The sequence below is a fragment of the Thalassophryne amazonica genome, chromosome 1, assembly GCF_902500255.1.
Source record: "Thalassophryne amazonica chromosome 1, fThaAma1.1, whole genome shotgun sequence".
Taxonomy (NCBI): Eukaryota; Metazoa; Chordata; class Actinopteri; order Batrachoidiformes; family Batrachoididae; genus Thalassophryne; species Thalassophryne amazonica.
Genome location: NC_047103.1, coordinates 147,057,293 through 147,074,033, shown reverse-complemented (window position 1 = coordinate 147,074,033; position 16,741 = coordinate 147,057,293). Strand labels below are relative to the sequence as shown.

Below are 16,741 nucleotides of genomic sequence, written 5' to 3'. Positions count from 1 at the left end.
GATGGGAGCAAGTTCAACCTGAGCATGTGACAGAGGTGAAAGGGTCTGGAGATGCTGTGGAGAAAGTTATGCTGCCTGGAACATCATTCAGCATGACCAGTTTGGTGGTGAGTCAGTGATGGTATGGGGAGGCGTATCGCTGGAAGGATGCACAGACCTCTACATGCTAGGCAACGGCACCCTAAATGATATTAGGTATTAGGATGAATTACTTGGACCCAATGCCAGACTTTACATTGGTGAAGTGGGTCCTGGGCTCCTTCTGGTGCATGACAATGCCCGGCCTCATATAGACAGAGTATGCAGGCAGTTCTGGGAGGATGAAGGACCTGATACCATTGACTAGGTTTGCCTGACCTAAATCAAATAGAACACCTCTGGAATATTATGTGTTGGCTCATCCAATGCTGCCAGGTTGCACCTCAGACTGTCCAGAAATAAGTGATCCTGGTCCAAGTCTGGCAGGCAATCCCCCAGGACACCATCCGCGTTCTCATCAGAAGCATGCCCCAATGTTGTTAGGCATGCATACAAGCAAATGGGGTATACAAACTACTGAGTACCATTTTGAGTTGCTGCAATGAAATTTTAACAAATTAGACAGGACTGCCGCATGATTTTTTCACTTTGATTTTCAGGGGTGTCTTTGAATTCTCCTCTCTGTAGGTTGACAATTTTTATTTCCATCAACTGATGTGACATCCTTTCATTCCTCACACAATACTCAGTCCATATCAGGAATAATGTCCAGCATGATTTTAGTAACACTTTCCAAATTATGTTAAAATGTCTTTGGATAAATTACAGTAATATGCATATGTTCTTTTTGAAATACAACTAATTATTGTTGGGAGAGATTGTACGGTTAGTACGGCGTCAGTCACAGTCAGTCAGAGCTGCGTGTCGTCAGAGCGAGCTGCAAAAAGTTTGTACCTGAGTTTTCAGAGGTGGTGTTTGTGGTTGCCATCTGCCACGCCGGTGTTTGCCAACCCGGACAGTGGGAATACCACCTCAACCGGCAACTTAGCCCCGCGACTGGACAGCAACAACGTCCGAGGCCCGCTCAACGTGGTGAATTCACTGAGGCCGCGCGCTGCGTCATTAGAGCCACGCGTCACGAGTGCCGCTTCCCCGAGGCCTCGTGCAGCCACCGCGGATCCATCAGCGCGGAAACACCGAGGCCGCGCGGCACCAGACAAACAACGCAGGCTGTTAACATCGGCGATCGACAAGCTGCTCATAAGCCGACCATGGGGCCTAAGAAGGTTCTGACAGCGGAGGAAGGTGACGATATTAAAAAATCTCTGGACTTTCTATCAGAGGAGATTTCTGTTGTGAAGCAGCAACAGAAATCAATCATGGATCTGGTGGAGGAGGTGAAGGCATTACGGCTCCAGAACGCTGAGAAAGACCGGCATCTGGTGCAGCTGGAAAATAGAGTGGCTGAATTGGAGCAATACACCAGAATTAACGACGTCATCATCACAGGTCTTCACATCAAACCACGGTCCTACGCACGGGCGGTAACAAATGAGAGCGGAGGGGAGCCCAGTGAACAGGAGGTCAGCTCTGTGGAAAAACAGGTTGCTGATTTCCTCCTATCTAAAGGTATAGAAATGGATTTAAATAACATTGAAGCGTGCCACCCTCTGCCCCGGAGAAATGACGGTGATAAACGAACCGTCATCATGAGATTCATCAACAGAAAACACAAAACAGCACTGTTAAAACAAGGAAGAAAACTGAAAGGGACAAACGTATTCATCAATGAACATCTCACCAAACGGAATGCCGACATCGCCAGGAAAGCACGCTTCTTGAAGAAACAGGGAAAAATCCAGCACACATGGACTTCAAACTGTAAAATATTCATCAAACTGAACGGATCACCAGAACAAGCAAAAGTCATGGCAATAAGGAACATCGAGGAGCTGAACAAATATGAACAATAGTGTTTCTTAAAGCGAGGATCTGGACAAATATGACCAATAAGGTATGAGGACACAAACACATCACAACACCATGACACAGACCAGAGGAACCTATTCATCTACTACCTATTCATCTACATCTGGAGACAAGAAGGATATAACTCAAAGGATTGCTGATCATGGAAAAGTAGAACTGAGAACATTTAAATACACAGACCACAATGTACTGGACTTGGAGCACGATATAGACCCGGACAATAATTTCTTCTCAAATATCAATGACAGTTGTTGCTATTATACAGATGAACAGTTTAATCGGATCATTAGAACGGATAACAAATTATCAATAATCCATTTCAACAGCAGAAGTCTATATGCAAACTTTAACAACATTAAAGAATATTTAAGTCAGTTTAAAAAATATTTAACATAATTGCTATATCAGAAACATGGATCAATGAAGATAAAGGAATGGATTTTGAACTGGATGGATATGAATTTAATTGTGTAAACAGAAAAAATAAGAGTGGAGGAGGAGTGGCTGTGTATGTGGATAAGAACATGGATTATAAAATAGTAGACAATATGACAACTGTGATTGATAACTTATTAGAATGTATAACTATTGAAATATGTGAAGAAAAAAGCAAAAATGTATTAGTCAGCTGTATATATAGAGCACCAGGATCTAGTATTGAAACATTCACTGACTGTATGGGAAAAATGTTCTCAAAAACTAATCAAAAAACTGTGTTCATTTGTGGTGACTTAAATATTGATCTGCTCAATCCAAATAAGCATAAAATAACAGATGAATTTATCAATATAATGTACAGTATGAGTTTATATCCAAAAATCACCAGGCCAAGCAGAATTACATCCCATAGTGCCACCTTAATTGATAATATATTCAGCAATGATATTGAGAATAACACTGTGAGTGGATTATTAATCAATGACATTAGTGATCATCTACCAGTTTTCATCGTTTATAATAGAAACCATCGGCGGAATCAGCCAGAGGAGAAAATAAAATACAGGCGAGTGCGGACAGAGGAAAACATGAACACACTAAAGAAGGATTTACAGGAGCAAAACTGGGAAAAGGTATACAGTGAAAGTGATGTTGATAGTGCATATGAAACTTTTTTTACAAATATTTACATCATTATATGATAAAAATTGTCCAATTAAACAAGACTACAGAAAACAAAAATCCAAGCTCGACCATGGATGACGAAAGGGTTACGAAATGCATGTAATAAGAAAAATACACTGTATAGAGAATTCATAAAACTAAAGACTAAAGAGGCAGAAAATAGATATAAGAAATACAAAAATAGATTAACTAATATTATACGGGTATGTAGGAAGGAATATTATAGTAACATATTATATAATAACAAAAACAATATTAAAGGAATATGGGATATATTAAATAGCATTATCAAAAATGGTAATAAAAAACAGAGTTACCCTCAGTATTTCATTGATAATAATGTCAAGAAGGAAAATAAGGATGAGGTAGTCAACGGTTTTAATAATTTTTTTGTAAATATTGGACCAAGCTTGGCAGAAAAAATTCCCGATTCCCAATCTGAGGATTGGGATAATAATCTTATAGAAAGAAATCCCTGTTCAATGTTCCTCACAGCAGTGGATGGAAATGAAATTATAGACATTGTGAATAATTGTAAATATAAAACATCTACCGATTTAAATGAAATTGATATGGTGGTGGTAAAACAGGTCATTGAATGGATTGTAGAACCATTAACATACATCTGTAACTTATCATTTCAAACCGGTAAATTTCCCAATCAAATGAAAATAGCTAAGGTTGTGCCGCTGTATAAGACTGGGGATAGACACCACTTCACAAATTATAGACCTGTTTCTTTGCTTCCACAATTTTCCAAATTATTAGAAAAGTTATTCAATAATAGATTAGACAAATTCATAAATAAACATAAATTACTTACTGATAGTCAATATGGATTCAGAGCACATAGTTCAACATCACTTGCATTAATAGAATCAGTTGAGGAGATTACAAACGCCATAGACCACAAATTACATTCAGTTGGAATATTTATAGACCTTAAAAAGGCTTTTGATACAATTAATCATGACATATTAATCAATACACTTGAACAGTATGGGATTAGGGGGTTGGTGTTGCACTGGGTGAGAAGCTACTTAAGTAACAGAAAACAGTTTGTGAAGTTGGGGGAATATACATCATCATGCTTGGACAATGCTTGTGGCGTCCCACAGGGGTCAGTATTGGGTCCAAAACTGTTTCTAATTTATATAAATGATATTGTCAATGTTTCCAAAATATTAAAATTAGTATTATTTGCAGATAACACAAGCATTTTTTGTTCAGGGGGGGATTTGCAGGAGTTACTGAGGAGGATCAGTATAGAAATGGGAAAATTGAAAATATGGTTTGACAGAAACAAATTATCATTAAACTTAAGTAAACAAAATACATGTTATTTGGCTATTGTAATACAGACATACAGGTTCAGTTACAAGTCGAGGGGGTAGATATTGAAAGGGTACATGAAAATAAGTTTCTGGCGGTGATAATAGATGATAAGATAAACTGGAAGACTCATATAAAACATATACAAAGTAAACTGTCAAGAAGCATTTCAGTTCTAAACAAAGCGAAACATATTCTGGACCACAACTCACTCCGCATTCTTTACTGCTCACTGGTTTTACCATATTTACAGTACTGTGCAGAGGTATGGGGTAATACTTATAAAGGTACAACACAATCACTATCAGTAATGCAGAAAAGAGCTATAAGAATTATTCATAATACTGGCTATAGAGATCATACAAATCCACTATTTTTACAATCCAAATTCTTAAAATTCACAGACTTGATTCATTTTCAAACAGTACAAATTGTGTATAAAGCAATAAACAATTTACTTCCAGCAAATATTAAAAATATGTTTTTTAACAGATCAGGGGATTACAGTCTGAGGGGGAAATTTAATTTAAAGCATCAGTGGGCACGAACAACATTAAAAGGTTTCTGTATTTCTGTCTGTGGGGTGAGGATGTGGAACAGATTGGGAGTGGGGCTCAAGCAATGTCCAAGCATGAACCAGTTCAAACAGCGGTACAAAAATATGTTTTTTTCTGGGTATAGGGAGGAGGAAGGGTAATGAGGGTTAGGGTGTTTTTGTTTTTTGCTTCGGCTTGTAAATATATAGTATTTTGTATGTAAGTAGGTATGTGTAGGTGTATATTTATGTTTGTGTATATATGTGTATATATGTATATGTGTATATATGTGTATGTATATGTGTATGTATGTTGATGTGTGTATGTATATATATATGTGTATGTGTATGTATATGTATATATATATATATATTGATATCGGTTTAGGTGTGTAGGAATCTATGTGTATATGTGGCAAAGGGTATTACTGGTTGTGGGGAAGAAGGGGTAGGGATAAATAAGCTGATGCTTCACCCTACCCCTTTTCGGACATGTTGGGTACACAGTAGGAACTTTTTTGTTGTTGTCTTTACTGATCTATCTTGTAATTGTTGTATCAAATGTTCGAAATAAACAGTTTTCATTCATTCATTCATTCATTCATTCATTCATTCATTCATATGTCGCAGACATGAATGAGCGAAGCTCGTCAGCATCTCACCATGTCATTTAGGTCCTCCAGACTTTATTTTGAGTAAATGCTTCAGGGGAGCATTAGCATGGCAAAAACCTTTCAGCTTCTGGGGGGTTTAAAAAGTAACAGTTTGCATCATGTGTCATGCTGAGTTCATGTTACAGGGTTACCCAATCCAATGGACATTGACCTTGTTTGATCTTTACTTTGGAGACCAAGCATTCAACACTGTCAAAACTATTCCATTTATTAATCCTATTAACTCAACTGAAAATTTGCATCACTTTTTACCAAAATTAGAGCAACACTTCTATGACATTCAGTCATAGATAGTCCAAACTATACCTTTTTTGAATCTTTATAATCAGACAAGTAAAGTGATGTAGTTTTCAATATGATTGGAGCATTTTAAATTTTGACCCCTGTGTAATTCTTCAGTTGATCCCTACCTGGCTGCCTGTTGAAAATTCACATAGCCAGTCACTTTTTTTAAAGTGTAGTGTCTAAGCTGTATTTGTGTTGAATTTGATGGTTGTATCACCATTTGAAGGATTGTTTCAGTTATCTGCTGCACTAATAAGCCAACAGAGCATGAACCAGCTGCTGTCTGTTAGCTTAAACATGTGTATATAAGGCAACCCGAATTAAAGGAGAAATACTGCTTTGAACAACCTGGACCTCATTTCTGGCATAAAGTACGGTCGTTTATTCACCAATATAAGTTTGGTGTGATTAGAAGTCCATAGTTCAAATGACGTGTTCAGTTCAAATCTGAGGCAAACATTTTTCTTCTTCTACTAAGGTGGATTAGAACTTTTTGTGGTACACAGCACCAACTACTAGACAGAAGGAACTTAGCAGTCAATGTGACTCACAGATTTCAAAATGCAGCTCTTTCAACCAGATGTGCGGTGCAGTGACATTTCAATCATCTATGTCCAATCAGATTTCAGGGGAGTCCAGTGAAACCCTGGCTTCCGCTCTAGCTCCATCCATGCCAGGATGTGTTCAACATTTGACATTTCCTGTTTCACTGTGACTGAAAATTTGGCACTTCCTGTTTGAGTGTGAGCTTGCCACTGAGTTCCCGCAAGATTCCATGGGATTTTCTCTGTCAATCTAGGAAGTGTTTGACATTTGAACATTTCCTGTTTTCCTGTGGATTCAAAATTTGGCACTTCCTGTTTAGGACGCCCTGTGCCATGAGCGAGCTTCGCGCCACTGCATGTCGCTTTGCTTGTAATATTCACACTAACATCAGTTTCTGGCCTACATTTCTGCACATCAAAGGTCAGTAATACGATCAATATGCTCTTAGTTTTAATGAAAAAAAAAATCAGTGATGCTTTTGATGTTACTTATGTTGAAACATCGATTGTTGTTATGACATTCTATTTACTCCCTGCTTTTTCTGTTTCAAAAGTCACATGAAAAGACATTATGCTTCATCTTTTGAAAAAAATAAACTGCGTTACACTTTTCAAACAGGTAATCTTGACACATCTTTGGATAAATTATGACATTGTTGCATCTTAAAGGTCACATTGAAGAATATTATGATTTGAATAGGGAAAAAAAAAAAATCAAATTGTGCTTTTCAAACCATTCATTTTGAAACATCCTTATATGAATTAAGGCATGATTGAAGCTTAAAGTGTAGGTGACACAATATGTAATGTTTTTTTGAGTATTTAAGACTAAAATTATACAACAGTTTGAAATGTATCCTTTCCTGGTGAGCAGTTACTGAAGAGAGAAATATTCAGATTTTGAACTGCGCGCCATTAAAGACCAGGAAGTTCCGGCCGAGTCCCAACATTGGAAAAGAAAGAGGAAGTGACATCAGCACCAGAACCATTATCTTAATAGTCCCATTAATTTATGGATTTTTACAGGCTACTGACAGCCCCGTTTCCACCGAATGGTTCAGGTCGGAGCGGCAAGGTGTTTTCAGTGTCTGATCAGTTCATTCTCACCGGCAGAATTCTTTTGATTGGCAGGTGGAACACTTATATTGACGAGCACGTAAGCACAGTGTCTGCAGCTTCTCCACTCAACACGGAGGCAAAACTGACTATTTTCACATTATTTTTTATTTATTTTTTTATCCCATTCTACTCTTACAAACCCTAGGAACTACAAGTAAGCCTGCAGTCTGAGAGCGAAGCGCTCTATTGGGGTGATATGGTACTATGAGGTCCCTAAGATAAGAAGGGACCTGACTATTCAAAACCTTATAAGTAAGAAGAAGAACAGGAACAGGAAGCCAATGAAGAGAGGCCAATATGGGTGAGATATGCTCTCTCCTTCTAGTCCCCGTTAGTACTCTAGCTGCAGCATTTTGAATTAACTGAAGGCTTTTCATGGAACTTTTAGGACAACCTGATAATAATGAATTACAATAGTCCAGCCTAGAGGAAATAAATGCATGAATTAGTTTTTCAGCATCACTCTGAGACAAGACCTTTCTAATTTTAGAGATATTGCGTAAATGCAAAAAAGCAGTCTTACATATTTGTTTAATATGCGCTTTGAATGACATATCCTGATCAAAAATGACTCCAAGATTTCTCACAGTATTACTAGAGGTCAGGGTAATGCCATCCAGAGTAAGGATCTGGTTAGACACCATGTTTCTAAGATTTGTGGGGCCAAGTACAATAACTTCAGTTTTATCTGAGTTTAAAAGCAGGAAATTAGAGGTCATCCATGTCCTTATGTCTGTAAGACAATCCTGCAGTTTAGCTAATTAACTGATGAACTCTTCCATCTGCTCAAAGTGATGTTCATCAGTGAAATCACCTGGTGGAGTTGGTGGTTACAAAGAAAACCTGCACCCTCTTGGCCCTTTCTGGGATCAGTTTGACACCTATGCTAAACCATGATGTTGAACATTCTCTGTTTTCAGGTCATTTCAGAGTTGTTTAGAGGCTTCCATGTTGCCACTCATTAGAAGAGATGTAAAGAGGGGAAACATTTGCAAATGGCCACCTTAAATACCCTTTCTCATGATTGGACACACCTGTGTAAGGAGGTCAAGGGCCAATGAGCTTACCAAACCAATTTTGTGTTCCAATAATTAGTGCTAAATGTATTCAAATCAATGAAATGTCAATGCCCAAATTTATGCAGCTGCCCAATTTTGTTTAAATAATTATTGCACACTTTCTGTAAATACTAGAAACTTCATATCACTTCTCAAATATCAGTGTGTTCATCTGCTATATGATATATTTAACTGAAATTTCTGATACAGACAACCAATGATTTATAAAGTCAAATCATTAAATTATCAGGGGTGCCCAAACTTTTGCATACCATAGTAAAAGTTTGGGTTTACCATAGTCTGTTCTGTATGTGAACAGATGAACCTGCTGTGTTAGACATCATGCAGGTTTTATTGCAATCATTCAACAAATCAACTGGGGATGGAAAAAAGTTGAATATTTACCCTGTGAAGCAGTGAAGCATGGTATTGTAATCGGCCCTGTGTGTGTGTCCGTTTGTGAACAAGATAACTATAAAATAGCTGTGCAAATTTTCACTCATGGTGCCCATATCACCCTGGTACGTACATATCTCAAGATGATTATCTTTTGGAGAGAATCGGACAAAGTTCAAAGTCAACAAAAACATGGTGCGAAAAACATTTTCTGCTATATCTCTGCAACCAATAAGGCTAGAGATATAGCTGAAGTTTATATTGATAAGCAAATGATTTGTAATTGATTGGTAACATGAACTATCAGACTTGGAAATATCCTGCTGTACACAACTTGAATGGTTTGCTGATGGAAACCCTGATTGCTTAGGTTGATTGTTTACGTTGTTTATCGCAACTCGTGGTCATTCAAGACATTTAAAAACAACATTGATAAACAAATTATTTTCAACAATTTTCAACTATTTATGATATTTCATCAGACTTATTAATGTGGAGTCCCATTTGTTTGTTTGTTTGTTTGTTTTTTTGCCATTTAAGTTATAAAAAGGATTTTCTTTGGCACCAATATGACTTTTTCAAATTCAAATAAATGATCCACGGTCTCATATTGCCAACATGGTCAAAATCTGGAAACAGTGCAGGATTGTGATCCGTGTGGGTTAAAGTACAACACATTCTCACTCACAACTCATCACATTTGTTGTAACCAAATGTCGATTTGTGATGATTTGGGAAGCACCTTTGTGTCAAGATGCGATTCACTGGAACACGCTGACCCTAACCTCAACAATAACCATAACCCAAACATAGGAAAATGTTCCCTGATGGCACGTGAGTCAAGGAAATAGTTATGTATGCTATCAGAGCAAAATTAGATTAGATTTGATTAGATTACATAGAACTTTACTGATCCCCTGGGAAGACTCCCTCAGGGAAATTGAGGTTCCAGCCGCATTGTATTGCAGCACACAGGGTAGGAAGCACACAGAGTATCAAAAGTGACAGTAAATAGTTTGTAAATATCGATATAAATACACAATATAAATACCAGACATACTGGTTTACTGGCTACTACTGTTCCCCTCATTCCTGTCCTCTGTCTTCCTGTTACTCCTCCTCCCCCTGAGTGAGGAGTTGTACAGTCTGATGGCCTGAGGTACAAAGGAGTTTTTCGGTCTGTTGGTCCTGCACTTGGGAAGGAGCAGTTTGTGGCTGAAGAGGCTCCTCTAGTTGCTGATGACGGTGTGCAGAGGGTGATTGACATAATGTCCAGCAGTTTGTCCAGTGTTCTCTTCTCTGCCACTGTCACCAGAGAGTCCAGCTTCATGCCAACCATGCAGCCAGTCCACCTGATCAGTTTGTCCAGCCTGGATGTGTGCTTCTTGGATGTGCTGCCCTGCTGACACTGCTGTATCGTAATGTGTTGGTCGTATGTCACAAAAGGATGTGAAGAGGCATTGACCAAGGGTAAACACGTGAGAAGTTGAAAGAGAGATTATGTAGTACATCACAGTGACAAGACACCATGATACACTTTCTCTGGCAACGTCATAGATGATGTCTGTGTGTGTGTGTGTGTGTGTGTGTGTGTGTGTGTGTGTGTGTGTGTGTGTGTGTGTGTGTGTGTGTGTGTGTGTGTGTGTGTGTGTGTGTGTGTGTGTGTGTGTGTGTGTGTGTGCGTGAGACCCTTGCTGTCTTATTCAGCGTCCGCAGCGTGGAGGTTATGAAACATGACACACCTTCCGATTGCGAATGAAAGTGCAAAAAAAATATAAAATTGAAGCAGAAAGAAAGCGGCAGACTCAGGTAGTACACAGGTCTGCTATGTCAGTTACAGTTACCGCATATTTATTTACTTTGCTAAAATATGTCAGTGGAGGAGACTTGACTTTTATTATTGCTTTATTACAATCTATAAATATATTGTTCCGACGTATGCTGAAAAGTCTGTGTTCCCAGGTTCCATCGAATGCAGCATAAACTTAGATAGAACCTTGCCCATGCCATTCTTCCATTGTGTTACAAGATGTAAAGGTATGAACTCGCTATATTTGCCATGGAATTCCCCCAAAATAAATACCAACAATAAAATTAGCCGCAATTTTGCAAAATACCACAGAAATAAGATGGAATTTATAATAACTACATTTTGGGACAGAGAACTTGTTTTTTTAATTTTGCAGAAAATCGTAAGGAATACCCCTTTCAATCAATCTTAAATATAATTGCTACATTGCTAAGTTACTATATAGCACCAAATCACAACAAAGCTGCCTCAAGGCATTTCATACAAGGATGATCTAACCCTACCAACCCCTAGAACATGCACACAGGCGACAGAGTAAAGGAAAAACTCCCTCTGATAATACTGAGGAAGAAACCTCAAGCAGCCCAGACTCAGAGGGGTGACCCACTGCTTAGGCCATGCTAATAGTTACAACATTTTTACAAAGCTTTAAAGGTGAAGAAACAGAAAAGAGGAAATCAAAACAGCATGACATAACAACAAAAGAATATGTATTTGATGAGATGTCCACGCAGGCAGTTATTCCACAGGCAGGGGTCATCCAGCATTCCTCATGCTGTCAGTGTGCCTGTTCCCACCACAATGTAATTCCACATGCAGACGGCAGTCTGCGGCACCAGCTTCAGGCGTGGCATCTCACAGTCAGTCCGGCACCCTATCTTCAGTAGCCGTCCCGCTATCCGTGCCTCGGACAGAAAGCAAAAGAGTAGAATCAGTCGGCCGGAAATACTACACGTAAGGTATAATTCATCAGCAGTAAATTGACAGGAAAGCAGAGAAAATACTGAAGGTAATCACCTTAATGAAATAATGATAACAGCAATGAGCTGCAGCCTCCTTCTTATAATTTTAATTACCTTATAGGTAATTATAGTTAATTTAAAAATATATACTTTTTTGTAATTTTATTTATTTATTAAGTAAATTTGGTGTGTCCGTTTTGTAAGCAGCATTGCCCCGTTTTGACCAACATCAGACTTTTTTCTTTTTTACCAAAACGTGATCAATCTGAGACCTAATATTGCATGAAAAAGATGCTACAGAGTCCACAGCCATATATAGTTACTGTAAAAGTGTTTAAAAAGAAACAGATTGAATTGGTAAGTTTGACACAAACACAAGACACCTGTCCACCCATTGCTCCCCGAAGTTGTTGCTCTGCCATCACCAGCTCAACTTGCGGCATCCAGTGCTCCCCTCCTCCCTCTCCTTGGTCTCCTCTGCCTCACACATGGTGTTCCTCCTACTCGCGGATGTTGTTTGGCGTAGCAGTTACAGCCAGGACACTTGTACGCCCACATGCTTGTGAATCTCAGCCTACATTTTTCAAAAAAAAGAAACACTTCTGCATCTGCTACAGTGAAGATATTTCTGCAATTCACAGTGAAAATGCTGCAAATACAAGGGAACGGGGCAGTATTTTAAGATTGGTAACATTTTGTACCCATACTCACACTGCAGTTGAATGCATGTTCTGCTTGTGTTGACTTGGTTACTGGCCACATACTGTGTGCGAAGGTTGCCAAATATGGTTATATGGAATCATCAGGATTGTTTTTATGTGGTAGATGCATTCATGCCTGATGATCCCTTATCTCTTAAGACAATACTTGATCTTTGCACTCTAAAATACAATGTACTTACTAGATATTTTCAATTATCTCCAACTGGAGGTGTGTGACTTTGCAGATGATGCTGTAATATTTTATTTTTTATTGGGAACATATTTCAGGACTGAAACAAGTGTCTTTGACATGCATCAAGAGTGAGTCATAGGCAGATGTAACGGAGAGAATCTGGTCATTTTTCAAAATAAAATCGCTGAGACTCAGATAATAAATAAAATTAAAATAATGTAAGTCATTTATTCTTTCTGTGCGGCCAGGTAACAAATGACCCATGGACCGGTACCAGTCTGCAGCCCCCGGGGTTGGGGACCTCTGGTCTTGTGCATGCAGGAACATGCAGCAGCAGTCTGTGCTCCCCAATCTGACCTAAACTGACCAATTGTAAATAAATCCATGACATGTGCAGTGACTGAGAAATGTTTCATTCTCTAAGTGATGATTTCAGTCAAAAGTCATATTTAGTCCATCCGAATTCAAATGGGCCAGATGCCCACCTGGAGAAGGTGAAGAAGCCCAAAGGGATACTAACATTTCACCTGGTTGCTGCTGATAGATGGTTATTTTCAAGATGTGGGTATGGACCGGTGGTTCCGTATGCGGAGAATCGCATCACCAGAACACGCTTGACACTGAAACTGGAGGCACAATGTATACAACTACTTGTAATTCATCAGTGTACAAATAATGAATGTTTATGAGTTCAATGGTACGAATATTTTGTGAGGTGAAAGCTGGAACAAATCATTCAACCCGGCTTCACCTCGTTGAATGATTTGTTCCAGCTTCCACCAAATTAAATATTCGCTCCATTGAAAGAACGTAAAAACATTCATTATTTGTTTTATATAACGGCTAAAATAGATCCTTGTCACTTTATATTATATTAATTCACAAACAACAGAAATGGGACTTACATTTTGGTACCTACTCAGTGCAGCGAAAAAAATTACATCAGAAATTAATCTAGATTTGGTGTGTCACTGCTGCTTTGACATCAATAATCCAATACGAACTTTAAGTAGGAGTCCAAAAATGTGCATCAGATTGTTATCTGTTAGCAAAACAAACTCCACCATGTTTGTTTTAAAATTAAATGTCATGTCATATGACTTACAGCGCAGTGGATTTGTTTTGTGTGTGTGTGTGTGTGTGTGTGTGTGTGTGTGTGTGTGTGTGTGTGTGTGTGTGTGTGTGTGTGTGTGTGTGTGTGTGTGTGTGTGTGTGTGTGTGTGTGTGTGTGTGTGTGTGTATAGGTGTGTGTCTGTGTCTGTGTGTGCAGACTGCAGTTGTACCAAACGTATGGAACCAAATTTGCGCTCTAAATGGAACCAAACTGCACTCTAAATGCAATGCAACACAAATGGGACAAATAATCCATGTCACGTGACACACAAAGCACCAATCAAATGACAAGGATCCTCTCAGCTGTTACATAATACAAATAATGGATGTTTATCAGTTCAATGGTGAAAGATGGAATGTTCCATTCAACTCGGCTTTGCCTTGTTAAGTGGAACATTCCATCTTTCACCTCATGAAATATTCGTTTCATTGAAAGAATGTAAAAACATTCATTATTTGCTTTATATAATGACAAAAATAGATCGTTGTCATTTGATATTTTATTAATTTATAAACAACAGAGAAGGGACTTACATTTTGGTGTTCCACTGGTGCTTTGACGTCATCAGGAACTTCAAATAGGAGTCCAAAATTGTTCTCAGTCATCTTCTGACAATGTAGTCCATGATACCGTGCACTGACTTTGTGTACAAACTGCTGTCTGCATTCCTCAGTCCAATAAAAAAATCGCATCAGAAATTTTTCCAGCATTTCATCCTAACTTCATCCTAACAGCTCTTCATGCCTCCAGACGGCGTAGCGGATGTTTGTTTTTTTTGTGTTAGAAGAATTTGCACCATCAGTTAGCTTGTTCAAATCCTCGTCTGTCTGCAAAACAAACTCAGCTATGTTTAGCTAAACGGCGTCCCCACTAGTGTGTGCGCTCGGTATGTGTGCACGGTGGTCTCAGCGTGCAATGGTACAAAATGGATGGAACCAAATTTGCATGGTAAATGGAACACAACACAAATGGGACGAATAATCTGTCATGTGACATACAAAGCACCAATCAAATGACAAGTATTCACTCAGCCATTATATAATAGTTAATGCAGTATTTTTATTACTCCCCAGATGCAGAATTACAAAAATTGTCACTGTCCTAACTACATACGTTCCTGACTATGTGATAACAAAAATGGCAGCAGTATCCAAATACATGTGGACCTAAAGAAAATGTGTGCTGCATGCTGTACATTTTAAGGAACTTTGTAATTCAACACCTGAGTGTCCCATTGACTGGATTGATTATAAATTTTATAATCTTGGCACCACTTCTCCTACCATGTAAATTAAAGTATTGGGGGGTTGTTGACTCACCCTTATGAAGACTATTGGAGTAATAAATTGTTCTATTCTGTCTGCCAACGAAATGCATGTTGATATATTCACAGGTTGATGTTTGAAGTAAAAAATTTGATGTTTTTTAATTGCAGATCATGATGTGAAATATCATTTTAAATCCCAGCAGGTGCTTCAGATACATTTATGAAGGTAACTTATTTCTAGAAGTAGCATTGTGTAAATTTATAAATTCTGAAAAATTTTTCAAGATCCTGTATATTCTCTCACATCATTGTGAAATAATGTATGTGTGTATAGTGAGAACTATGTGAGCTCAGCTCAAACGGATACATGTTACCATGGCAATAAATCTAACCCATGCTGTCCGTGTTGCCATGGAAACTGAAACAAAAACATAAGATGCCTCTTTGTGCTCCTTAGAATAATAAGACTTTCTTCAGCATTGGTTCCCATCCACATTTTGACACTTTAAATGAAACTGAATTTCTTCATAATGGGGGAGGTGATGGTCTAGTGGTTAAAGCGTTGGGCTTAAAACCAGAAGATCCTTGGTTCAAATCCCAGCCTGACTGGAAAAATCACTAAGAGCCCTTGGGCAAGGTTCTTAATCCCTTAGTTGCTCCCGGTGTGTAGTGAGTACCTTGTATGGCAGCAGCCTGACGTCGGGGTGAATGTGAGGCATTATTGTAAATCACTTTGAGCATATGATACAGATGGAAAAGCGCTATATAAATGCAGTCCATATATTTTATTAAATTTAGATGGAAAAAAAACCCTTGACTAAAATATTTTAAAGACTCTGTCTGCTCACTGTTTTCTTACTTCTTCCCACAGGTGCCTATCCGCGACTGTCGTTGAGTTTCAAGCTGAAGAGGAACATTGGCTACTTCATCCTTCAGACATACATGCCATCGATCCTGATTACCATCCTCTCCTGGGTCTCCTTCTGGATAAACTACGATGCGTCTGCTGCCAGAGTGGCTTTAGGTAAGAAACAGTAGTTAAGGAGTGAATATATGAATTCTGGAGTCAGTCAAAAGCAGCGATTTTCCAAAATGAGTTGTAGAAGTTCTCACTGTGTCCTAGAACCAGTTGCAGCAAAAATTCCTGAAGAACAGACCTGAGAAAAGTTCCTGATACAGTAAAAAAATGACTTTGGCATACGGAGATAATATTTTTTAATCGTTAATACTTTTTATTTATTATCATATTGGTGTACATGGATGCCTTTTTTCAATTTGTTACACATTTTTAATATTCTGACACATTTTGTAAAACAATGTTCTCAAATAATCATGTTTACAAGCCATCAAAGAAATGTAAGTGGAACACTCCATCACTACCTCCATTTTTGGATCATAATAATATTACAGTAAGTATAGCTGAAATATTTTTGTGTTTCTTTGAATTTCTTTCCTTCACAAACCAGCAGAGTAGGACTGAGGTTATGTGATTGCTTATATGTGTGAGCAATAACTCACAAATTAAATGATGGAATTCAACAGAAAATTATAAGATGTTCTCAATATCCATATCTAAACAACCAATACTACTATTACTAATAATAATATAATTCTATATCATTATTCATTGATAACCTTTAGAAGTACGACATTATATAGT

General features: G+C 38.2%; 1 protein-coding gene across 2 annotated transcripts in view; it reads left to right on the top strand.

Moving 5' to 3' along the window:
* Positions 1-16,741, top strand: part of LOC117515096 (gamma-aminobutyric acid receptor subunit beta-3-like) — a 115,449-nt gene that overhangs the window by 73,890 nt on the left and 24,818 nt on the right. For both annotated transcript variants that reach the window (XM_034175607.1, XM_034175614.1), the window contains exon 7: positions 15,953-16,105. In XM_034175607.1, the coding sequence (XP_034031498.1) occupies positions 15,953-16,105 (153 nt within the window). The remainder of the gene's footprint in view (positions 1-15,952; positions 16,106-16,741) is intronic.